At 42.5% G+C, this 25,003-nt stretch overlaps 1 protein-coding gene across 6 annotated transcripts in view; it reads left to right on the top strand.

Moving 5' to 3' along the window:
• The window catches only part of HTT (huntingtin), an 831,912-nt gene that overhangs the window by 703,812 nt on the left and 103,097 nt on the right, over window positions 1-25,003 (top strand). For all 6 annotated transcript variants that reach the window (XM_033950363.1, XM_033950354.1, XM_033950401.1 and 3 more), the window contains 2 exons: window positions 8,421-8,503; window positions 19,663-19,793. In XM_033950363.1, coding sequence (XP_033806254.1) covers window positions 8,421-8,503; window positions 19,663-19,793 — 214 coding nt within the window. The remainder of the gene's footprint in view (window positions 1-8,420; window positions 8,504-19,662; window positions 19,794-25,003) is intronic.

Below are 25,003 nucleotides of genomic sequence, written 5' to 3'. Positions count from 1 at the left end.
GCAATTGTAATACCCAAAAAATACAAAGATATCCACCACCCCCAAACCAGGACTAATTTTTAATCTCTGGTGATCCCTTACTCTCCAAAATTACAGAAAAAATCATTCACTCCCAATTAACCGACTTTCTCGAAAAAACTCATGCATTACACCCTTGTCAAACAGGCTTTCGCTCTTCACATTCCACTGAACTATCTTTACTCGGCCTTATTTCAACCATACAATACTACCACGAACACCAAAAATCTGTCATTCTAATCTCTCTAGACCTCTCCTCAGCTTTTGACACTATCGATCATTCTCTTCTTATCTCAAGATTAAAAGACTGCCGCATTTCAGGTTCAGCACTTTCCTGGTTCTTATCTTACTTTCAGAAACGCAGCTCTAAAGTCTGGGTAAAAAACGAAATTTCATCAACTATATTTCAAACTTTCGGAGTGCCACAAGGTTCAATATTATCACCATTATTATTCAATGTATTCCTCTCCCCTCTCCTTACATTAGCCCAATCGATAGGATTCACCATTTTTGCCTATGCAGACGATATTCAACTTCTTCACCCTATTAATATCACTAACACCTCTGATATAAAAGACATAAATAATAAACTGGATAACATAAACGAATGGCTATACACAAATAAACTTTCACTTAACATTGACAAATCTTGTGGGCTACTACTCCCGATCAAAAAATCTGAATCACTACCAGGAACTATCTCTATCAAATCTGTCCCACTACACATGGAAACTAAAATTAAAATACTTGGCGTTATCATTGACAGAGATCTCTCTTTCCACGAACATATTAGCTCCGTAGTAAAAGTCTGCTTCTATAAACTTCGCATCATCAGATCATTAATATCCATTCTGAATACTGACTCTATTACTATATTAACTCACTCTTTAGTAATTTCTCACTTAGACTACTGCAACTCGCTCCTCAATGGTCTTCCACAAAAAGAATTACGACGCCTTCAACTCATACAAAATACCGCAATAAAACTTATCTACAAAAAAACCAAATATGATCATGTCACTCCTCTCTTAAAGGAAGCCCACTGGCTTCCAATTTCTTATCGTATCACTTACAAAATTATTCTACTCACTTTCAAAATCAAACTCTTACATCAACCTACATTCCTCGATAAACTTCTTATTCCTCAAAGTTCCACTCGTACATTAAGATCATCTGACCAAAAACTCCTTTATATTCCATCTCTTAAAGATTTTTATTATACACGCAAAACAAACTTCGCTATAACAGCCCCTACCTTATGGAACTCACTTCCACAATACCTCCGCGACGAACAACAACTAGTCAAATTCAAGATCAATCTAAAGACTTTCTTATTTCGAGATGCTTTTAATTAAATCTAAAAGCATCTTCTCTCTCTTCCTTCGGTCAGCAAACTTCCATTATCTTAAGGTTCCCCTCCCTTTTGTTCAATCCTCCCCCCCACTCTTTCCTTTTCATCTATACAATGTAACTTTTTCCCCTTCCGCTGTTACTGCCCTCACACTCCAGTTCGTCAAGTCTTTGTCATTTATGTTTAACTTAAGACATCTTTTTACACATACTGCTACTTTTAATACTTTTTTATTATAATTTTATTGTAAACCGGCCAGACATTTGTTTGATGGTCGGGATATTAAAAACCAATAAACTTAGTGGTATAGTTAAGGCAGGAGCTATGCCCCAAACTACACCATCAAGGATTGTAAGATAGGCCCAGGGGAGCCTACGGAAGTCCAGGAGGAGGGGCAACTCATTCCTGTTTGAGGAAAGAGGGAGACAAATGAGACAAAACACAAATGTTTTGATGTCTATCTAAAACGCATGGTCATTTTGGTCCAAAACTGAAAGTATGGCTGAAAATTAAAATAACCTTTCGGCTGAAACTGAAAATAAGCAGAAAATGGATTTGAGGCCAGTTTTAGTGCATAATCGAAAGCAAAATTTGGTCATACCTGCTCTCTTCCCCAAGGAGCTGTATTCTACTCTGAGCTTGAACATAGAAACATGATGGAAGATAAAGGACAAATGGCCCATCTAGTCTGCCCATCGGCAGTAACCATTATCTCTTCCTCTCTCTAAGACAGGGGTGTCAAATTCAATCACATAAGGGGCTGAAATCTAACACACAGGCTAAGTCACGGGCCAAATTTTTTATTAAGATACTTAGTCTTAGTAGAAGTATATATCCTCCCTCACCCTCAAGACATGTGTGATGCGGTCCAACCTAACTTTTACACTGGGACTGGGTCCTTCTGCCTGCAAATGGGCACTGAAGCAGTGGGGTGAGGAGCTTAGAGCATCGCTGGGAGGGGGGCAACGCATTCACACACTTGGAGCACATCTGGGGCTGCATGGTCAGGCGCTTAGATGCAGCACCGTCACCGTGGGCCACAAAAAACAGCCAGGCGGACCGGATTCGGCTCCAGGCCTTGTGTTTGACATGTATCTAAGAGATCACACGTGCCTATCCCATGCCTTCTTGAATTCAGACACAGTCTCTGTCTCCACTACGTCCTCCGGAAATATGTTCCAAACATCTACCACCCTTTCTGTAAAAAAGTATTTCCTTAGATTACTCCTGAGCCCCTATCACCTCTTAACTTCATCCTATGCCCTCGCATTCCAGAGCTTCCTTTCATATGAAAGAGACTTGACTCATGCGCAGTCTCCCCTCTCCCGCCTTTCTTCCAAATTATATATATTGAGATCTTTAAGTCTGTCCCCATACGCCTTATGACAAAGACCACGCACCATTTCAGTAGCCTTCCTCTGGACTGACTCCATCCTTTTTATATCTTTTTGAAGGTGCGGTGTTCAGAATTGTACACAGTATTCTAAATGAGGTCTCACCAGTGTCTTATACAGGGGCACTCTCCAGACCGGTATAGGAAATCTTACAAGGGGGTATATATCCCAATCATGACCAGAAGGTGGAGACTGAAAACAAAACTGTGGATAATGCATAATAGGTACCTTCCCCTGTTCCTATCAGTCTTCTTTCAATCTCCAGCAGGTTTGAGTGAGCTGTACCCATCTCCCTTGGTAGGGCTGTTGAAATTTGTTTAGGGATTCTAGTCCCTGTTTTTAGCCGGTTGAGCTTGGGTGGGCCCTGTTTGGGGGTCTGTCTGACCTCAGAGGTATCAAACCTGGCAGATCTCGTGCTGGGTCCCTCCCCAAATTTCCTCCACCTCCCAGTAAGCCTTGCCCCCTAATTCAAGCCAGGCATATTGCTTTGAGAGCTAGTGGAGTCTATTCTGTTAAAAAAAAAAAAAATCCCGAGGTAGTGCCGGGTCTGAAGGGTTGCTTCCCTTTAAATTTGCAGTATTTTACTGTACTTTTTTTGCTCTCCGGCACTTTTGTTTTAGCTAGGTCGTGTATGGAGCAATGAGCACTTCACAGAGGAAAAAGTGCTCATTGTGCTCCAGATGTGAGGCACTCGCCAGTCTGTGCAAGCGATGTACAGGCTGGTGCGGTAGTGGAGCTCCATCGGCAGTGGCTGCAGGTGCTTAGAATTCCCTGCCGCTAGTGCTTCACGAGTCGGCTCGAAGCAGTAGGGAAGCCCGGTTTTCCCCCACCGCCCACAAAGGGTTTTCCTCAGCTGCCGATGGTAAGGGTAAAAAGGATTCCCTTTCCGCCGGTTTGGCTCGGGACTACCTCTCAGCTAATTTTTTAACAGCTGATGCCGGCTTGCCTGCTTTAGCGACTGGGACAGTTCAGGCTTCCCAGCCGCTAAAGACCCTGGAGGGGTTGTTTTTGGTGGGAACTTCGCCATTTTCTCAGTATGGCCCCTCCATTTTATCTGCAACCTCAGGTGACCTTCCCCCTGTATTGGAAAAACAGGGGCAGGTTTCATCTGGGTCCCCTGCTATGGCAGGGAGTCCCTTGGGACCCCCGGGGGGTTTTCCCCCTGATTTAATTTTTGCAATGTGCAGAGCCTATTTTCAGGTGGCTGGGGGTCCAACGTGCGCCCAGGGGGTTTCGGGGGGGAGGGTCCTCTGCACCCCCTGTGGCTTTGCCTCCCTCTTCTCATTTGGCGTCCCCTCTTCCTCCTCCCTCGTCCAAGCGTCCAAGGGTGGCTTGGGATGAGGATTGGTGGTCAGAGGAGCATGTCGGCCTGGATGAGGATCTGAACCCTTTTGAGGAATTCCAGGATCCTCTCGAGGGGACGGCCGCTGGCGGCGGGGAGGTAGGTTTCCCGCCTTCCAGCGAAGAGGCGTCCATGATGTGCCTTTTTCAGAGGGTTGAGCTACCAGACCTGATTCAGCAGGTCTCATCGGTGCTGCGTTTTGAAGAAGGCCACTGGAGACCCCGCGTGTGGGGGACCCTCTTCTTAAGGGGATCCATACTGTTTCCCGCTCTTTCCCTATGCATCAAGATATTCATTATCTGGTACTGGCGCAGTGGAATACGCCGGAGGCGCTGTTTCAGTTAGCGCGCGCCATGGCTCGTTTATATCCCATCCCGGAGGGGGATAGGGTTACTTTAAAGTCACCAGTGGTAGATGCAGTGGTCTTAGCAATTGCTAAACACATATGCATGTGGACTCCTTCAATCGCCCTTCTTTGTAGAGTCCTTCCCCCCTCCTCTCCTCTTTGCAGCATCCTCCAGTTTCCCCTCTGCCCTCCCGGTCTCACCTTCAGCTAATTAGGGCAGCCTAGATCCGTGCCTGTTGAGGGCGGTTCTGCCTTGCGGGACTCTAAGGAGCATAAGTTGGAGACTATTCTTAAGCAGAATTTTGATGTCTCTGCCTCGGGGTCCAGGCGGCTATTTGTGGGGGGCTGGTAGCTTGCGCTGTGTTTCAATGGGCCGAGCATGTCCTGGATTGCGAGTCTGATCCTTAGTGGTCTTTAGTGGATCAGGAGGTGGCAAAGATTGAGATGGTTGCCTCCTTCCTCTCAGATGCTCTCTATGACTTGGTGCGGACGTCGGCCATGTCTATGGATTTTGGAGTGGCTGTGCGCCGTACCTTATTGCTTCGTGCTTGGTGGGCGGATGCCGCATCCAAAACTAAGCTTACCAAATTTCCCTTTCGGGGGTCTTTTTTGTTTGGAGAGAACTTAGATAAGTTGGTCCAAACTCTGACAGACCCTAAGGTGCCCTGCCTGCCTGAGGACCGTGCCCGCCTGGCGTCTCGGGGTGGCACTGCCCGCTGGTGTCAGAGGGAATTCCTCAAGTAGCGCCCTGGGTGTGGGTCTGCTACTTTCCAGGCTTCAGGGTTTTCCCAGAATTGGTTTTATCAGCGCATTCAGTCCTTTCGGGGGGGCCCGTCGGGGGGCTGGGAATCCCTCCGCCAGTTCCCCCGCTGCCCATCCTGCACAATGACTCTGTGTTGGTGCCCCCTTTGATTCCGGTGGGTGCCTGGCTGCGCAAATTTTTTCCCAAGTGGGCCGAGATCACTTCCGATCAGTGGGTCCTGGAGGTGGTGCATTATGCTCTGGAGTTTGCCTGCTCTCTGCCAGATCATTTTCTAGCCTCTCCATGTCAGGCAGTATGGAAGACGCAGGCCTTTCGCCAAACCCTTCAACGCTTGCTAGATCTCAAAGCAGTTGTTCCAGTGCCCCCTCAAGAGTGTGTCATTGGCAGGTACTCGATTTACTTCGTGATTCCTAAGATGGAGGGGACCTTTCGGCCCATCCTAGATTTAAAAGGGGTCAACAGGGCTCTCATAATTCCCTCTTTTCGCATGAAAACACTGCGGTCTGTCATTCTGGCGGTTCAGCCAGGGGAGTTTCTGACTTCTCTCGATCTGACGGAGGCCTATTTGCATGTAGAGAGTTGTGCGGGGACAGAAATCAAATCCATCCCCGGTAGAATCGGACCCGTCCCCGTCCCCTCCTATAAACTTCAGAAGTAGTTATTTCATTTAATTATGCTACTGAATTAAAGGCTCTGGTAGAGACCCATTTACAAATAAGCAAAGACACTTAATTAATTTGGAAATATTAATTGAGAAGAATACATACTTTGTAAATGAGTTTCTACCAGAGCCTCTAATGTAAATATAAAATATAAATACTCAACTGATGAGAACCCTCAAGCTGTCAGCTGAGGACTTCCTCTGCAGTTGGCCGGAGGTCCCTTTTGCCAAGCTCAGCAGGCAGCAATAGTGTCCAAGTCACAGATGCTAGCAACTCAGTGGCTCATGGATACTGCCATTGACTGCTGCGCTTGGTGGAGGGGAGTTCTGGCCGTCTCTAGAGGAGGTCCTCTGCTGGCTGTGCTTGGGGTTCCCCACTAGCCACAGCAAGGGTCAGCAAGTACTTCAACATTGTAGAAATAAAACCAGAAATTATTTTTCTTTTCTTTTGAACACAATTCAAAGACATCTGCTATATTCATTTCCCAAAGCTAACATATTTTAGTCAACAGATTCCATTTTTTACCTTTGTTGTCTGGAGACTTATTTTTCCATCAAGTTGGTCCCAGTTTCTTTTTTCCACTTTTCCGTCTTCTGCAAATTCTTCTGTTGCTGTGCATTGGTTCCTCCTACTATGGTCTAGCATTTATCCCTCTCTTATCCCCCAGACCATGTGCAGCATCTTTCGCCCCTGCCCATCAGCCCCATGCCCAACATTTCTCCTTCTATCACCCCTCTCCAGCACCATGCTACATCTCTCCCTCCATTCCCTTCATCACTATGTCCAATATTTCTCCCTCTTACATCCCATACAATCTGTCCCACTGTTCCCTTTCTACCACAACATTTCTCCCTCTCATCTTTCTCTTCCCTATCATCTGTACCTCACTCCCTCCCTATGACCAAAAATTTTCCTCTTTCTTATATTCCCCGTGTACACCATCTCTTTCCCTCTCACTAATACACCCATGCCCAATTCTCACTTTCTATTCCCTTCCCTCCCCCACCTCAGCATCTCTTTCCCTCACTTCCTCTATCCTCTCTCCCAAGTTCATGCCTTCTGTGTTCAAAAATGCATTCCATTTCCCCCTTCTGTGCCCCGCATTTGAGCCCCTCCCATATCCCAATGTGCTTCCTCTTTGTTGCAACACGAGCGTACTCTCGCTCCCTCCCTCTTTTTCTGCCCCTACCCACCCACCCACCCCAGGGTCCACCAGCTCTCCCTTTCTCTTCCCAACTACCCTCCTATCCGGTGTCTCTATCCCCTCCCCCATCCCTTTTGTCCAACTTCTTCCTTTCTGTTCCTTCCCTCCCTAAATCCCATTGCTCACCATCTCTCTCCCTCTCCTGTTTTCAGAGCCATTATTTCTCCCCCCCCCAAGCATATGCATGTGAACTCCTTCAATCCCCCTTCTTTGTAGAGTCCTTCCCCCCTCCTCTCCTCTTTGTAGCATCCTCCAGTTTCCCCTCTGGGCTCCCGGTCTCACCTTCAACTAATTAGGGCAGCCTAGATCCTTTTCCTGGGCGGTGTCTCCTCTGAAAGGAACTTTTTCTCTGCCCTCTCTTTTCTGTAGTACCTCTCTCAGCACCATATCCAGCTTGTCTGACCCAAATTTCCACTTTTCACCAGCGTTCTTTTTGCAGGCTGCCCTAATTACCGTAGCTGAAGGGCAACACTATTTCCAGCTGCACTTCTTCTCAGGAAAGACTAAAGAGGTTAGGGCTCTTCAGCTTGGAAAAGAGACAACTGAGGGGAGATATGTTCAAAGTCTAGAAAATACTGAGTGGTATAGAATGAGTACAAGTGGATTGATTTTTTTTTTTTTTTTTACTGCTTCAAGATTTACAAAGACTAGGGGGCACTCGATGAAGTTAGAGAGTAATACTTTTAAAACCAATGGGAGGAAATATTTTTTCACTCGGAGAATAGTTAAGCTCTGGAGGAAAAGTTCATAAACTGCTTTTGAGACAGACATGGGAAAAACCACTGCATGCTCTGGATCGGTGGCATGGAATTCTGCTACTATTTGTGTATTTGCCAAGTTCTTGTGACTTGGATTGGCCTCCGTGAAGACAGGATATTGGGCTAAATTGACTAATGGTCTATCCAGTAAGGCTATTCTTATGTTCTTACTCTGTCAGATTGTATATTATGTATGTGTTCGGAGCTCTTTGGGGAAAATGGGATAGAAAACAAATTAAATAAATAATTATGTAAAATAAAAAACAGAGATGGAGAGAAGTAAAGTTTAAGGAGGCACTACCTGTTGGCAGGCTTAATGGCCACTGCCCTGAATTTCTTCCCTGGGCCCTAGCCTATGTAACACTGGTTCTGTTAATGCTCCTTTCTTTGGAAATAACATGCTACTTAGCTGCTGTTCACCTCCTTAAGGCCAAAACAACCTTAAAGTGTACTTTGCATAATTTCTAGCTGATTATTTTCCATGAGGATTCAAGTTTAATCTGTGTTAATTTAAGAAGAAAAATAGATAAAATGTCATTTGTTTCAACCTATCTGTAAAATATTCATTTTTCTTTATTTTAGGTGCTCTCATTAGTCACGAAAAACTTCTCTTGCAGATAAATACTGAGCGAGAAATTGGGAACATGGGCTATAAACTGGGACAGGTTTGTTCATATCAGTACTTCAAATAAAAGTTTATGCTATAAAATTTCAGTTCACAAGTAAACACAGCATCTCTATATTAAAATGCAATAATTTTTTTTGATACTTCAGCTAATATTGTGCTTGTTTTTACTGAATTCCATCACTGTTATGCTAAAATTCATTCTGTTAAGTATAGATACTTCAAACTTCAGCTCTCATATAGTAAACTAAAACTGTTCAAAGTTGTTCAGTCACATGCAGACTATGAAAAATTGCTGGCTGACCGTAGGAAATTGGAAGACTAAGCATCCAAATGACAAATTAAATTTACCCCTTCCCCCCTTTATGAAACTGTAGGTCAGTTTTTTGCGCCGGCCACAGCAGTGACAACTCTGACGCTGATCAAAGTTGTTTCTGCCATAGCTGGCGCTAAAAAAACACTCTACGGTTTTGTAAAAGGAGGGGGTTAGTGTGGACAAATACAAAGTGGTGCATATTGGGAAGAATAATCCAAATCATAGTTAACACATGCTAGTGTCCACCTTAGGAGTTAGAACCCAAGATCTAGGTATCATTGTAGTCAGTATGCTGAAATCTGCCCAGTGTGTGATGGTAGCCCAAAAAGCAAACAGGATGCTAGGAATTATTAGGAAAGGGATGGTAAATAAAACCAAGAATATTATAATGCCTCTGTATCGCTCCAATGTGCAACCTTACCTTCAGTCTTGCATTCAATTCTGGTTGCCGTATCAAAAAAGATATAACTGAACTAGATAAGGTTCAAAGAAACACAACCAAAATGATAGAGGATGAAACGCCTTTCATATGAGGAAAGGCTCAAGTGTTAAGAAACTTTAGCTTGGAAGAGACACAAATAAGGGGAATATGATTGAGGTCTGCAAAAACCTAAATTGTATAGAACAGGTAAAAGCGAATCGATTTTTAACTCTTTCAAAAATTGTTAGAGGGTCAATCAATGAAGTTGCATGGAAATACCTTTAAAACAAATAGGAGGAAATAGTTTTTTACTCAGCAAATAGTTAAGCTCAGGAACTCATTGCTAGAGGACATGATAACCATGGATGGCATATTTGGGTTTAAAAAAAAGTCCTGGAGGAAAAGTTTATAGTCTGCTGTTGAGACAGATATGGGATCACCCTGGCATAATAATAATAACTTTATTCTTCTATACCGCCATAATCTTGCAACTTCTAGGCAGTTCACATTGAAAAGAGCTGGACAATCAGCGAGTTTCAATATGTAGATAGTCAGTGAAATTATAGTAAGTAGAATCTTTTTAAAAATGCAGCGAATTACAATGTACAGTTTGTTAAGAATTTCAGAGGGGACATTGAAGAGGGCACATTGAAGAGAGCTGGACAATCAGCGACATCAGTAGGATGGAATGTTGCTACTATTTGGGTTTCTGCCAGATACTTGTGACCTGGGTTGACTACTGTTGGAAGCAGAATCTGGGTGAGATGGACCATTTGTCTGACCCAGTACGGCTATTCTTATGTTCTTATGTAAAATGAATGTCTAAATTGAATTTCTTATATAATCCTTCTCTATTCCTGGACTAGTGGGTTATTTTCCTGTGGTCATCAGTCAGCTTATAGGAAGCCTCATTATACAGAGTCTTGAGCCCCTCCTCTTTTACCTCAGGACTGCCCCCAAGGAGTCCTGTTTCTTTCTTATAAGCCAGACTGTAAGAGCTCGTCTTCTCTGCACATGCTTATTTTTCTTTAAAATCAGTCTTTTTATTCGTGGATTCCACCCTTATGCTGCAAATGTTCCCCATGGGGACAGCTCTGGCTGTGGGAGAAGGGGCAAATTTTTATCAGCCCAAGTACCCTCCACCTCCGAAGGGGGGTCCTACATCTGTTTCTGGCTGGGGCACCACAAAAAGTTGAAAACAGGCCCCGAGGACAGCACAATTGCCGTGCCCGTGAAACTCAGCCACGATTCGTCAGCCAAAACTCCTAAGTCCTCCAAGAATTCTAAGAAGGGTCCGCAGGAGGTGACTCCTGACCCGAATGATGGGTTTTCACCTGAATTTATAACTATGACGTGTCAGACTTATTTGGCAAAGAGAATTATGCCAGTTGCATCTCCACAGGTGTCCACACCAGCTGTGGGGATACCTCCCTTTGCAGTACAAAAAACGGTACTGTCCAAGGAATAACAAATCGCATAGGTAAACTGCTAAACAAAAATAACATCAAAACAACCTACAGTTCACCACAGAAACTTGCATCCACACTTAAACATGTGAAAGACTGGTTATCTCTGCTCCAAACCCCTGGAGTGTATGACATCCCATACAGTTATGGCCAGTCTTACATTGGTGAAACTGGACACACCATAGAGGAAAGGTTGAAATAGCACAAGAGCCACCCCAAGCTATGTAACACAGAAAAATCAGCAGTAGCCCTCTATGCCAATGAAACTGGTCATATGATTAGATTTGAGAACAAAAAAGGTCCTGAGAAAGAAGACTGCTGGTGGCTGAGAAGACGCAAGGAGGCACTAGAGATAGCAAGACACCCCAATAACTTCAATGGAGATAAAGGGCTCTCAAACAAAATATGTTAACCGCTTATCCAAAATAAATTTAGTGCAAAGAGGACTGGGGCCGAGGTACGTTAGATAGATTGTTAGCTCACCGGGACAGATAGGGAAAATGCTTGAGTACCTGATTGTTAAACCTCTTAGATAACCTTGATAGGCAGTATATAAAAACCTAAGAAACTTGAAACAAATGCCTTCTCCCTCTATCTCAATGTTCCAGCTCTTTTCTTACAGAATTTAAAAATGTGACCAACAGACTGCTGCCAATTTCAAATTTGTGACCAACAAACTTTCCCGCCAAAATTCATATTCATGACCAACTAATGTTTCTGCCTCAGTCACCTCAAACCCCAGCCAATCAGGTTAGAGGACTCACTATATATAAAGACAAACTACAGACTTCACAGCATACCTTGAAGAAAGCCACAGCATGATGGCTGAAACGTCGGTTCTATCTACCCAGACAACTGCATCAATTATATTTCCTTTGTTGGGTTTTAAGGAGGAATATGAATGAGTGTGGTCTTGCAGCATGTTAAGGGATATGTAAGATGTTTTGTGGTGGGGTAAAGTAAGTGGGCTGCATATGTCTGCAGTACACTGAAGGGATGGTGATATATTAGTCAAAAGTTACAGACCTAAACACAAACTAATCAGGTTTATTATTATTATTGCAGTGCTTAAACCCAATGAAGTAGAATGTAAATGGGCAGAAAACGTGCTCAAATACCAACTGCAACATAAATATCTATGGAAGTATTTTAATCATTACTGTGCATGTTAAACACCCCCCCCCAAAAAAAAAAAATCTGACACGTGTTATCAAATAACCAAATATTAACTTACATAATCAAAAATCTCAATGAAAACTTATGCCACTAGAGCCACAATATAAGGGTCACCAATGTGTCCATATACACCCATCTCTTCCTGTCACATTTTCTCAGTGTCTTAACTTGGTACTGGATTTCACCGATCCTTAATATTGTGGTTTCAGAGACATGAAGATATGTTTTCATTGAGATTTTTTGAAATATATATTGTGACCGGGTGCAGCTGGACCTGAGCAGGTTAGTGGCTGGGCCCAGGTCACACCAACCTCAGCCGAGCAGAAGGCGAGGTATTGTGGTAACAGGGTTATGCAACAATAAAGAAGTTTAAGCCATCAAACTGTCCAACTTAACTTTTTATTTTGCTTCTCTGTGAATTTTATGTTCACATCTCAAACTTAACTTAATTCCATGTGTCAGTCACAGGTAAGGCAAAAATCAAAATATCTTCTTGTTAGGTTGCAGTTCACCAATTCAAAACACACAGCTCAAATAATGCCAGAATACTACTGCTTTATATCACAAGAACACAAGAACTAGCACTCCAAGGCATGTAGATAAGAATTTTCAGATTCCCGCCCAAAAATCCCAACTAGTTGTTGTGCCTTCAGAGAATTATGCCTGGCAAAAAAAAACCCACACTTTCAGCAGGTATGATTCAGTGAGCAGCTTTTCATTGCAATAATACAAAACACAAAATATGGCAATCTGCCAGCATGCCTTTGTATGGTTGCCCACTACTCTGCTGCTATCCAAAAACAAACACTTATTGGGTAGCTCTGTGTCTATTCCTTCCCAAATATGTAGGCAATAGCACTCCTTGCATTGCAATAGACAGTCCTTTAAACAGGCTTTATCACAAGTCCATATTCTCTGCACTGAGCAACTCTGTAAGTTCAGTTTCCATCTCACAAGATCTTAATTCTTCTTTCATTTCAGCTTCATTCACAACAATATAATTAAAGACCTCTGAAGCCTCATCATTGAGAGCTCCTACCTGTTCAGCCTGAAAGTCTGGTGCCTGTTACCTTCTTGCCCTTAGCTGGTGAGATCTGCCTTCTTCAGAGACCTGGGAAGCTCTGAAGGGTTGTGGTTGCCCCTCCAGGTTAAAAGACACACCCTTTTCTTTGGGAACTCTGTTCTGATTAGCCCCAGCTGCAGCTGTGTTTCTGGGATTTGCTACTCTAGCACTCTGGAACATTCTAAACTGGTTAAAACCAATCCTACTTTGGCTGGTCACAGGAACTGCTCCAGTCCTGGAATTTGGTTTGGCCTGACAGTAGCCTGCTGGGATTTGTAGTCTTTTCAGTTTCCCTGCTTCTATATTACTAGGAAAAGATAAACAAGTCTTTCTATTGGGAACTTTTGCTTGTGTGTTTAAGGCAAGGGTGTCAAACTCAATAATAATAATAATAATTTTTATTTTTATATACCGCCAAAGCCATAATAATTTGAGGTGATTTACAATAAGAAGAGCTGGACAATCAGCGAAGATAGGCACAGTGAAAAGTCATTGAATACATGTGATAGAGCTGGACAATCAGCGAAGATAGGCACAATGAAAAGTCATTGATACATGTGAGCAGGATACAGAGATAAGAGGAGCTGCAAAATCAGCGCACGATTGGCAAAAATAGGCACACTGTAAAGTCGTCAAGTACAAGTAGGCAGGGTATTAAGAAGGCTTGAAAGATCTTGGTTACAAATTGGTTAGAGTAAAAAGGGAAAGGGCTTTAAGAGATCTTAGGTTACAAATTTGTTGTACAAGTTAGTTTTTACTAGTTTTCTAAAACTTAGATAGGATGAGGAGTGTGTAATAATGTTACCAAGCCAATTGTTCAGATGACCTGCTTGGAAGGTGAGTGTTCTGTCCAAGAATCTTCTATATCGGCAGACCTTTATAGATGTCTGGATAAACATGTGGATTCTACGTGTAGGCCTAATGGAACAATCCAAGTTGAAATGAGAGAGCAAGTACATAGGGGCCAAACCAAGAATAGATTTGAAACAAAAATAGGCAAATTTGAACAGAACTCTTGCCTCCAGTGGCAACCAATGAAGTTCTTGATAGTAGGGGGGTAATGTGATCCCATTTTTTTATACCAAAGATCAATCGTACTGCCGAGTTTTGAATAATTTGGAGTCTTTGTAAGGTTTTCTTGAAAGACCCCCAATTAAATGATGTTGCAGTAGTCGAGCATGCTTAGAATGGAGGATTGCACCAGTAAACGGAATGAAGTTGCTATATGTTAAAAATGTCTGTAGTGTCTAGCATACACAAGTGAGGCCAGTATGTCCAGTTTATCCATCTGTATGTCCAGGTTATCCATCTCACGTTGAAGTACTTTCTGATGGTTCTTAGTTTCCATAAAGTCAAGAAGCCTTTTTTAACCAAAAATTCCATGTGTGCATCTAGAGTAAGGTAATGGTCCAGAGTCACTCCCAGAATTTTTATGGAATCGACAATAGGAAAGACTTGTCCGTTCAAAGAAATTGAAGAATCTTTGATTTTGTCATTCAGACTCGCCAGGAAGAATTCGTTTTTTTTCTGGGTTGAGTTTCAGTTTGAATTTCGTCATCCATTGTTCAATTTGCTTTAAAATAGAAGCCAGATGGTACTTAGTCTCAGAAGTCATGTTTGTTAGGAGGAAAACTATAGTGATGGCGTCAGCATAGATGTAAAATTTGACTTTTAAGCTTTGCAGTAAATTACCCAATGAGGCTAGGTAAATGTTAAACAGTGTAGGGGATAGGGGGGAACCCTGCGGGACTCCACATGAGTTAACCCAGTTGAATGAATGATTGTTGTTACTGTAAACTTGGTACAATCGTTTAGTCAGAAAGCTCTGAAACCATTTTAACATGTTATCTGAAATACTAATTGATTTCAGACAGTCAGTTAGGATGATGTGATCGACTAAGTCAAAGGCACTACATCAAATTGCAGGACTAGTGCACTTGTACCCTGACTTAATAAGCTGTGGAGGGAATCTAGCAGTGAGGCAATAACTGTTTCAGTGCTAAAACCGGAGCGAAAACCTGACTAGTTATCATGTAGTATGTTGAATTTATCCAGATAGGTTACTAAGTCCTGGTTAACCAAACCTTCCATCAGCTTTACAAAAAAGGGAATGGTTGCGATGGGTCTGTAGTTCAATGTCAACTTGAAAGATTCCTTGGGATTTTTTACGATAGGAGTGATTAGAATCTGGCCTAAGGTCTCAGGGAAGGTATCTGACAGTAGAAGAGAGGTAAGCCAATTATGTAATTTGGCTTTGTAGGCAGCTGGAGCAGCTTTCATAATATTTGGAGGGCAACAATCTAATTTGCAGTAGGAGTCGGCATATTTTGAATAAAATTTGCAGAATTGTTGCCAGGTAGGGGTGGCAAAATTATTCCAGGTCATGTCTACCCTAGGTACGGTCATGAGTTGATCAACTAGGTAGTCCGAATGGTTGGTTGTAGCGACCGAAAGGAAAGATCTCAGATTGATGATTTTGTTGCTAAAGTACTCAGCCAGAGCATCGGCCGATGGTAGGGTGGGAGAGGGTCAGTATGTCGTAAAGATTGTTGACTAATTTAAACAGATTTCTGGTGTTGGTATTTGGAGAACCAATTTTTTGAGCGTAAAAATTACTACGTTTTGTTGTTATTATTTTTTTATATTCTTTTAATTTTAGTCTCCAATTCATTCTCCCTTTACTGTCTCCTGATTTCAGCCATTGTCTTTCAAGCTTTCATAACTCCCGTTTCACTGTTCCTAGTTCGGCATCGAACTAGCCATCTAGATTATTGTTTCTCATTATTCTAGTTTTGATGAGGGCCATTTTGTTTAATATCTGTGTACTCGTGTTGGTACAGGATTCTAGCATGAAGGAATCAAGATTTGAGTTAGAAGTAATGTCATAGTGTGACCAGAATTCCACAGGATTTACCAAACCTCTAGTGGCTATCATTTTCTTATTCCTTTTAGTCACCTTGAGGTTGGATGGGGAACGTTTAGATTGCCAGCTGAGTTGAAAATTACATAGTTGGTGATCTGACCATAGAGAGTCAGACCAAGTGATTTGCTCCCAGAGAATCTTGGGGTTGGCTAGTTCTTTGGAGGAAAAGGTTACTAGATCTAGTTGATGACCTTTTTGATGGGCCTTCTCATAAGGGGCCGAAATCACATAAGGGGCCGAAATCTAAAACACAGGCTAAGTCGTGGGCTGAATTTTTTATTAAGATACTTACCCCCTCATTACTAAAGCACAGCGTGGGCCCCACTGCTCCAATTTTCACAGGACTTCTATGAGCATCGGATCACTCACCGCCGCCAGCGGCGCCAAAACCCATGCTAAATGCCAGCAAAGGAGGGGGTTAGTCTTAGTAGAAGTATAGGGATACAACCTCTCCAACCCCACACCGGCTATGTGTTACATACAAAATAAATAAAAAAGACTTTTCCTCTCTCTTTTAGGTCCTAGTTCACGCTTGCTGTCTAACACCTTAGCTCTGACAGGATACACATTACAAATCTGACATATTGTAATCACAAAATAGAAAATAAAATTATTTTTTCTACCTTTTGTTGTCTGGTCATTTTGCTTTTGGTCTCAGTTTCTCTTTCTGATTTTTTCTATCTTCTAATTCTCTTTCCAGTGTCTGCCGTCCATTTTTTTTCTCCTCTTCTCTCTTGCTCTAGTCCCTGTCTACAACATATTGATTTTTCCCTTTCAACTTTTCCCCTTTTTTCTTTTCTGCCTCTGTCCACTCAAATCTCACCCTCTTTCTCATCCTTCTTCTTTTAAATTTTCAGCTACCTATCAATTTTCCATCTTCTCTTATTCCTTAGCTCTCCCATTTTCCATCTCATTCCTTTCCCAGCCTCCTATTTCCTTCTGTCTCTCCTCTTGGTCCAACATTTTGCTCCTCTCTTTTCTATTGTTCTTTTTCCCTCCCCCCTTGATGCTGAACAATGAAATGGAAGGAAAAAAAAAGATGCTGCATCTCTCTCTCCCTTCCATTCTCGAGCCTAACATTTCTCCCTCCCTTCCATCTCCAGATCAAACTTCTCTCCCTTTCTCTTCCCAACTGCCCCCATCCCATCTCTCCCCCTGTCTGCCTGCCTCCCTTCCTTTCCCCAGGTCCACTATTTCTCCCTTTCTCTTCCCAATGGTTCTCCCTTCAAGTATTTTTCCCCTTTTCCTCCACACTACCCCAGGTCCAACCTGTCTCCCTTCATCTCTCTCTCTCCTCACAGCTCAGCATGTATTTCCCTCCAGGGCTGGTCCCTCTCTCCTCACAGCCTAGCATGTCTTTCTCTTCAGCGCCTGTCCCTCTCTCCTCGCAGCCTAGCATGCCTTTCCCTCCAGCGCCAATCCCTCTCTCCTCACAGCCCATCATGTCTTTCCCTCCAGCGCCGGTCCCTCTCTCCTCACAGCCCAGCATGTCTTTCCCTCCAGTGCCAGTCCGATGTCGCCACCAAACTGAAAAATCTGCTGGCCTTGGCAATTCAGAAATGTTGTACGTGGCTCCCCCTCCTGCTTTTCGCCTGCCGTGGTCTGTCTCCAATGACGCGCAACTTCCTGTTTCTGCCTGGGTGGACCACAGCAGACGGGAAGCAGCCGAATTGCTGCAACAGTAGGCAGACTTTCTAGCGTGATGGCGACATCAGACCGGCATGGGAGGGAAGACAAGCTGGGCTGTGAGAAGGGGAAGTTCGGGAGCATTGCCGCGGGCCACGTAAAAAGGCCAGGCGGGCCTTGTGTTTGACACATGTGGTTCAAGGGAAGTTTTCTCCCCTGCAGGGCTCTAGGGATGGCTTTAGAGTTAGATGCTACAGAAACTTGTGTTTCTCCCCTACCTTTAACCTCAGTTTCTTGAAACTGTATGATTTTTATAAAATCTCGCAGGGCTTTCCCTGTGACAATATGCAAGTTTCTTGATAAGGCATGTCTGAATTGAGAAGGGAGGGGGATGTTCACTTGAACGGTGATTATTAAAATAGTTCAATTGGTATTTAATCGCATGTGCCCCCCCCTATTTATATTCTGTTTCATTGGGTTTCAACATTTCATAAAATTTAAAAAAGTAAAATTATCATTTGATGACCATTGTTTTAAAGGGTAATTTTATAACAGGGTACCTGCAAATTAATAGGACAGGTCAATGCATATGGACACCTTCTACCAACGGGCATTACGTTTTACCAACGTGCATTATGTTTTGAGCTTAATGCATTCTAACACAAAATCTTAACACGCGGCAAGCCCAAAACTAGAAGTATCAAGAAGAGGCAATCCCACAATTTTAATTGTAGGTTGTGTGTTAACATTCAGATTAACATATTGTACCAGCTCCCAATTAATGTGGAAGCACTTAGCACCTCTTATTTAGCCAGTTGGCACTCAGTAAGGGTAATGTGCTAGCTGGCTAATGCTTCCATGCCATACACCCTGGAAGAAAGATTCTGAAAAAGTCAGTAGCATACAGTTTAATGCATGGAAACAGGCAGACAACCATAAACCCCTTAACAGGATCTCACAGTTAATTGTTTTAATGCCCTTTAATAGAAGAACCGCTGTGTCGTTCTAAAATACTAGCACAAATCCTGCAGCAATAGCAGGCCCTGAGATTTTTGCCTGCTCAGGAGCAGGTCTAACTGTTAACCTCCATAGTACACACACATTTTATATAACGCATGTGTTAATCGGACTCCACACATGTTTTGACCAAACCCCTCCCCTAACTGCCTAGCTCAGGGCTGGAACTAGGGGTGGTAAATGGGGCATCTGTCCCTGGTGTCATTTGACAAGGGGTTTCAGGCAGCACACTTTCCCTTGAGTCCTTCCTTTTCTCTGTTGTTCATTCTCCTAATCCCCCCAGGCTGAATGAGCCACTACAGGATACACACACTCAATTCCCCTCTAACCACTCATCCTTACAGGATTTATTAATTTTTTTTTATTTATTTATTCATTTTTCTATACCGTTCTCCCAGGAGAGCTCAGAACGGTTTACATGAGTTTATTCAGGTACTCAAGCATTTTTCTATGTCTGTCCCAGCAGGCTCATAATCTGTCTAATGTACCTGGGGCAATGGGGGGATTAAGTGACTTGCCCAGGGTCACAAGGAGCAGCATGGGTTTGAACTCACAATTTCAGGGTGCTGAGGCTGTAGCTTTAACCACTGCGCCACACAATTTATTTAATAAATTTATATACCGCCTATAAATAAAGGATTGCAGCAGGAGACATATTTAATCTCATGTTGTTGGAGCCAGATCTCTTAAAAAGAGCTGTGAGATTTTTTTTCAGGGCAGCTGCTAGCCAATAAGTGATGCAGGGTAGGAGGAGGATCAAATGTTTGTAATCACATGGTTCTCTTCATCTGGGAGAATGGTAAAATTACAGAACTGAGGTTAAAAGCTTAGGAAAAGCAAGCCAGGGCGAAAAGGAAGGAGGAAGGGTATGAGAAAGAGAACATTAGGAAGGAAAGCATTTTTAAAAGAAGGGAGTGAAAAGGGGAAAATTATGCTTTATTATGTATGCAAACTTATAACCCATTCTGAGCTCTTCTGGGAGGACGGGATATAAATCCAAATAAATATGTTCACTTATGCAGCTGGCTCTAAAATCACCACCTAGGTGTGCACATGCTAACTTAATTAAGTTATGAAAACAAAATAAAGTACTGTATTCTTGCTTCTGTGGTTTTTTTTTAAATTTGTTTCTTTTTATAGTGTAAGAAAGACTAGTGCGTGCTTCTTCTGAAGCTTTTGTATATGTTTCAGGTCTCTATCCACTCAGTATGGTTGGGAAATAACATCACTCCATTAAGAGAGGAAGAGTGGGATGAAGATGAAGAAGATGAGGGTGATACACCTGCTCCTTCCTCGCCTCCAACTTCCCCAATTAATTCCAGGTGTGTCAGGCTATCTCCTGTTTTTCCTAGTATATTTCAATGGGATTATGATACCAGTAATGTTTTCCTTTCCTTTTCATTGCTAGAATTGCCTTAGGCAATTGAAGTGGTAAAGCAAATTTACTAATAAACCATGAATCAGATTTTTGTTTTAATTTTATTTATTTATTAAATCATTACAAGCTATAACACTCATTCTAGAAATAGAGCCATTTCAAACAAAGAAAAATTATCTAGGAAAAATATTTTAAAATTGGTCTCTTCCTTAGACCACTGAAGAGGAGGAGATAGAATTTAAGGGAGACATTTTACATTAAACAATTTAAAGAAAAGGCTTAGACGGTTAAACCTTGGCTCTTATCTTTTGCTTCATCCCAACCCACTGGTTAGCTTCTTAAGGTCCAAAAAAGATCTCAGAAGCTCAGGGAGGAAAAAGACATATCTTAAACTCAAGTATTTAACTATGCATTTACAGGGATATGCTAGCAAAAAGATAGCACCCAATTTTGTTTCATCTGTTATTGTAAAAAATTCTCTCCATCTCTCTTGGGTTGATCTCGTCACATCTGGATATATCCTTATTCTCTGCCCACAAAACAGAGTTATTCTTTTTTAAAAGTAAATTCTCGTATGTTAAAATGTTAATACCAATGTTGATGTACTTCATGTAAGTTATAAAATGAATAAAGAATTATAAAAAAAAAAAAAAAATGTAAATTCTCATAACAGATGTGAGGTCTTGTTCAAAGACAAAATTTACTATCAAAGTGACTTGCTGCTTAACCTTGGAGAGAGACTCTTCAAGGATTGCTGTTAAATCTTGCAAATTTTTTTCAAAGTCCCATTCTGATTTACAGGTAAATCTACTGTCTCAAATTTCTTATCTTTAACAACCGGCAAGTAATAAGCTTTATTTATAGGAGGAATACTTTCGTGTGGAAAATTCAAATTTTCTAAAATAAACTTTTTACATATTTCAGCTGGAGACATAGCCAAAATTTTAGGGTAGTTCAAATGTCTATTCAAATTTTCAATTTACTCAGTCTTCTTTGTAACAAAATTCTGTTCTTTAATTATTGCAGATATGGATTCTTTCAATGTCACAGTTTCTGTTTGAATCTTTTCCATACAATCTTTAAGGTAAAAGCATCAACTTTAGCTACTAATACCTCCATATCCTTCGCTGTTTTCCCAACGTCGAGTCCAAGGACTTTATGGCTGCCATAAGGGTTTCCAATGTAACTGCTGGTGTTGCTGCTGACTCTCTAACCTCCTTGGTATTCTTCTCACACAGCAGTCCTTCCATGGGTGAAGCTCCACCCAAATCAAGCTCCAGGGTTTCCTTCTCCACTCGCCCGGAACTCGACTCAACACTCCGTGTCTCTTCTGGACAAGGAAGCACAGTAATCATCAGGGGTGACAAAGAGATGTTTGGTTCCAGTGAGTCGAGTGCTCCCACTACTCGATTGCATGTTGGAATCCAACTCCTGATTTTCCAAATGAGGCATGGCGGCCAACTGCTACTCCAGGACCTAAGGAAGCATTAGTTGAATTGGATAGGAGGAAAGAGCTGGCGACATCGCAGCACTAACCATTTATTTCCTCTTTGAATGCAGCATTCCAAAGCAATTTTTCAGATAACATAAGAATTGCCGCTGCTGGGTCAAACCAGTGGTCCATCGTGCCCAGCAGTCCACGCGGCGGCCCTTAGGTCAAAGACCAGTGCCCTAACAGAGACTAGCCTTACCTGCATATGTTCTGGTTTAGCAGGAACTTGTCTAACTTTGGCTTGAATCCCTGGAGGGTGTTTTCCCCTATAGCAGCCTCTGGAAGAGCGTTCCAGTTTTCTACCACTCTTTGGATGAAGAAGAACTTCCTTATGTTTGTACGGAATCTATCCCCTTTTAACTTTAGAGAGTGCCCTCTCGTTCTCTCTACCTTGGAGAGGGTGAACAACCTGTCTTTATCTACTAAGTCTATTCCTTCATTATCTTGAATGTTTCAATCATGCCTCCCTTTCAATCTCCAATTTTCAAGGGAGAAGAGGCCCAGTTTCTCTAATCTCTCATTGTAAGGCAACTCCTCCAGCCCCTTAACCATTTTAGTCGCTCTTCTCTGGACCCTTTCAAGTAGTACTGTATCCTTTTTCATGTACGGCGATCAGTGCTGGACGCAGTATTCCAGGTGAGGGCATACCATGGCCAAGTCCCCTTCTTAATCATTCCTAGCATTCTGTTCACCCTTTTCGCCGCCACCACACATTGCGCAGATGGCTTCATTGACTTGTAGACTAGTACTCCCAAGTCTCTTTCCAGGGGGGGTCTCTCCAAGTACTGCACTGGACATCCTGTATTCGTGTATAAGACATGCATCACCTTACACTTATCCACATTAAACCTCATTTGCCATGTCACAGCCCATTTCTCGAGTGTGTTTATGTCACGTTGCAGGTCTTCACTATCCTCCTGCATCTTCACTACTCTGAATAACTTTGTATCATCTACAAATTTAATCACCTCACTCGTTGTACCAATTTACAGGTCGTTTACAAATATGTTGAAGAGCACGGGTCCAAGCACCGAACTCTGTGGCACTCCACTCGTGACACTTTTCCAGTCCGAGTATTGTCCATTTACTCCCACTCTCTGTTTCCTATCCACCAGCCAGTTTTTAATCCATGTGAGTATTTCACCCTCGATTCCATGGCTCGCAATTTTTCAAAGTAGTTGTTCATGCGGAACCATGTCAAACGCCTTCTGAAAATCCAGATATACAATGTTGACTGGGTCACCCTTGTCTATCTGCCTGTTTACTCCCTCAAAGAAGTACAGCAAGTTCGTCAAGCAAGATCTTCCTTTGCAGAAGCCGTGCTGGCTGGTCCTCATCAGATTGTGTCTGTCAAGGTGATAATCTTTCCCGGTACCAAGGTCAGACTCACCGGTCTGTAGTTTCCTGGATCTCCCTTCGAACCTTTCTTGAAGATCGGCGTAACATTCACCACTTTCCAGTCTTCCGGAGTCCTTCCTGATTTGATCGACAGATTGGCTATTAGTTGAAGCAGTTCAGCTATAACCCCTTTCAGTTCCTTGATTACCTTCGGATGGATGCCATCCAATCCCGGGGATTTATCGTTTTTAAGCCTATCTGCCTGCATACCTCTTCTAGACTGACCGTCAACCCTGTCAGTTTCCCATTTTCATTTCCTGCGTATAGTGTGTCGGCTTCCTGTATGTTGTGTATATCCTTTTCGGTAAATACAGATGCAAAAAGTGTGTTCAGTTTGTCGGCGATGGCTTTGTCCTCCTTTAGCACTCCCTTTATTCCATGGTCATCCAACGTCCCCACTGCTTTATTCGCAGGTCGTTTCCCCTTAATACATCGAAAGAACGGCTTGAAGTTTTTTTGCTTCCTTGCTATTTTTTCCTCGTAGTCTCTTTTGGCCCTTCTTACCACCTTATGGCACCTGCTTTGATGTTGTTTGTGCTTTTTCAAGTTTTCGTCCGTTTTTGACCTTTTCCATTCCTTAAATGAAGTTTTCTTGTCTCTGATTGTTTCCTTCACCGCTACATTGAGCCACACCGGTTCCTTGTTCTTTTTCCTCTTGGATCCCTTGTTGATACGCGGTATATATAGATTTTGTGCCTCGGTGATTGTGTCCTTAAAAAGGGACCATGCTTGCTCTAGCATTTTTACAGTGCTTATCCTCTTCTTAATCTTCCCCACCATGAGTCTCATCCCTTCGTATTTCCCTTTTCAGAAATTCAGTGCCGTGGCCATTGTTCTGGATCGATTTTTTGCCCCTGTGTCCAGCTTGAAACGGATCATATTGTGATCATTGCTTCCCAGTGTCCCTTCTACTTCTACACCTTGTGCCGGTCCTCGTAGTCCATTTAGAATTAAGGTAATTTGTGATAAGAAAAATTGAAGCAGGATGCAAGCACCGTCCACCATCTTGACTCCTCCCCTGCCCAACCATGAATCAGATTTTCATTGACTTTTCCAATTTTATTTCCTTTGCAATCCTGACAATTGATTTTCATTATATGGAATAAGGTCGTGTGGAACCCAGACCTTTTTATTCAGTCCACTGTATGGAAGTATAATGCTGCACTATAATAAGTTTTAATATTTGCTGACTTTTGTACAAAAGCTTGTACCTAGCAGCTAAAATGTTGTCATTGTCAAGCAAGTTTTAAGTTATAGCTTATAGTTTGAGGTGTTATAAGCTTACTTCATGTTTCTCTGCAGCGATGTCCAATATGTATCAGAAAGGGAATAGGAAACCTGCAAATACTTGAAACAAGGAAGTCACAGAATCCATGGAGCTTTAAGCTGAAATAACAGTTTTAGTGGATTTTTAAGAATTATTATTGTTCATCCTCTTATCATACAGGAATACCTTTTATAACTATGTAAATTATTCTAGAAGAGCTGTGTCTAATTCAATGCTACCTCTATTTTAGGAAGTTTTTAATATATGTTGTGATTGTCTATCCCGCCCCCCTCACGTGCCCCACTGCATGTGAAACATGAACACTCAACCAACCATCCAATGCAAATTAGGCATGATATAGGAGTAAAAAAGCCTGAGGAGTCCATCAATTTTAAGCAAAATTGAGGTGTTTTGAGACAGAGAAATCCAAGATTGTTACCGTGGCAGTTTTGGTGCAAAAAAAGAAAAGGAAAGGGGTTTATGGTGCTGGGGGACCTAAATCCTGGCCCCAGAAACCCCCCCAAAAGTTGAATTTCAGATCTCCCAATTTCTCCCATAGCCCTCAATATCCTTTACTCACTATGCCTTGCTGGTACTGGGAACTGCTGAACTCAGCTGAGGCTGAGAAACTAAGAAGACTTCTGCCTCAGAAAGCATGCAAAGGTCCATATGCTTGTACCTTCGAACTGCCAGTGAGACCGAAGTCTGGACTGAGTCCTCAGATCACATCAGCTCTGCACGCATCAACAGGGGGAAGAAAAATATAGCTAAAGCCCAAAGACCAATCTGGGGCCACACAGCCTGTGCTCAAGCTCCTGATAAATCAAGAGTGAGCCATGCTCCAAAGGGAACGGTCCCCGAGCCTCTAAATTTAATAGTGCCTGCCGGCTAGGCAGGTGCCCTGTACGAGAGAGTATCCTACTAGCTACAGCCTTCTGTGCTGACAAAATATTTCATTGCAAACTAAAAAGAGGGAGAGTGTGAGAGCTCCATAACT

The sequence above is a fragment of the Geotrypetes seraphini genome, chromosome 1 (assembly GCF_902459505.1).
Source record: "Geotrypetes seraphini chromosome 1, aGeoSer1.1, whole genome shotgun sequence".
Taxonomy (NCBI): Eukaryota; Metazoa; Chordata; class Amphibia; order Gymnophiona; family Dermophiidae; genus Geotrypetes; species Geotrypetes seraphini.
Note: the sequence above shows the minus strand (reverse complement) of the source record. Positions and strands in the feature narration are given on the sequence as shown.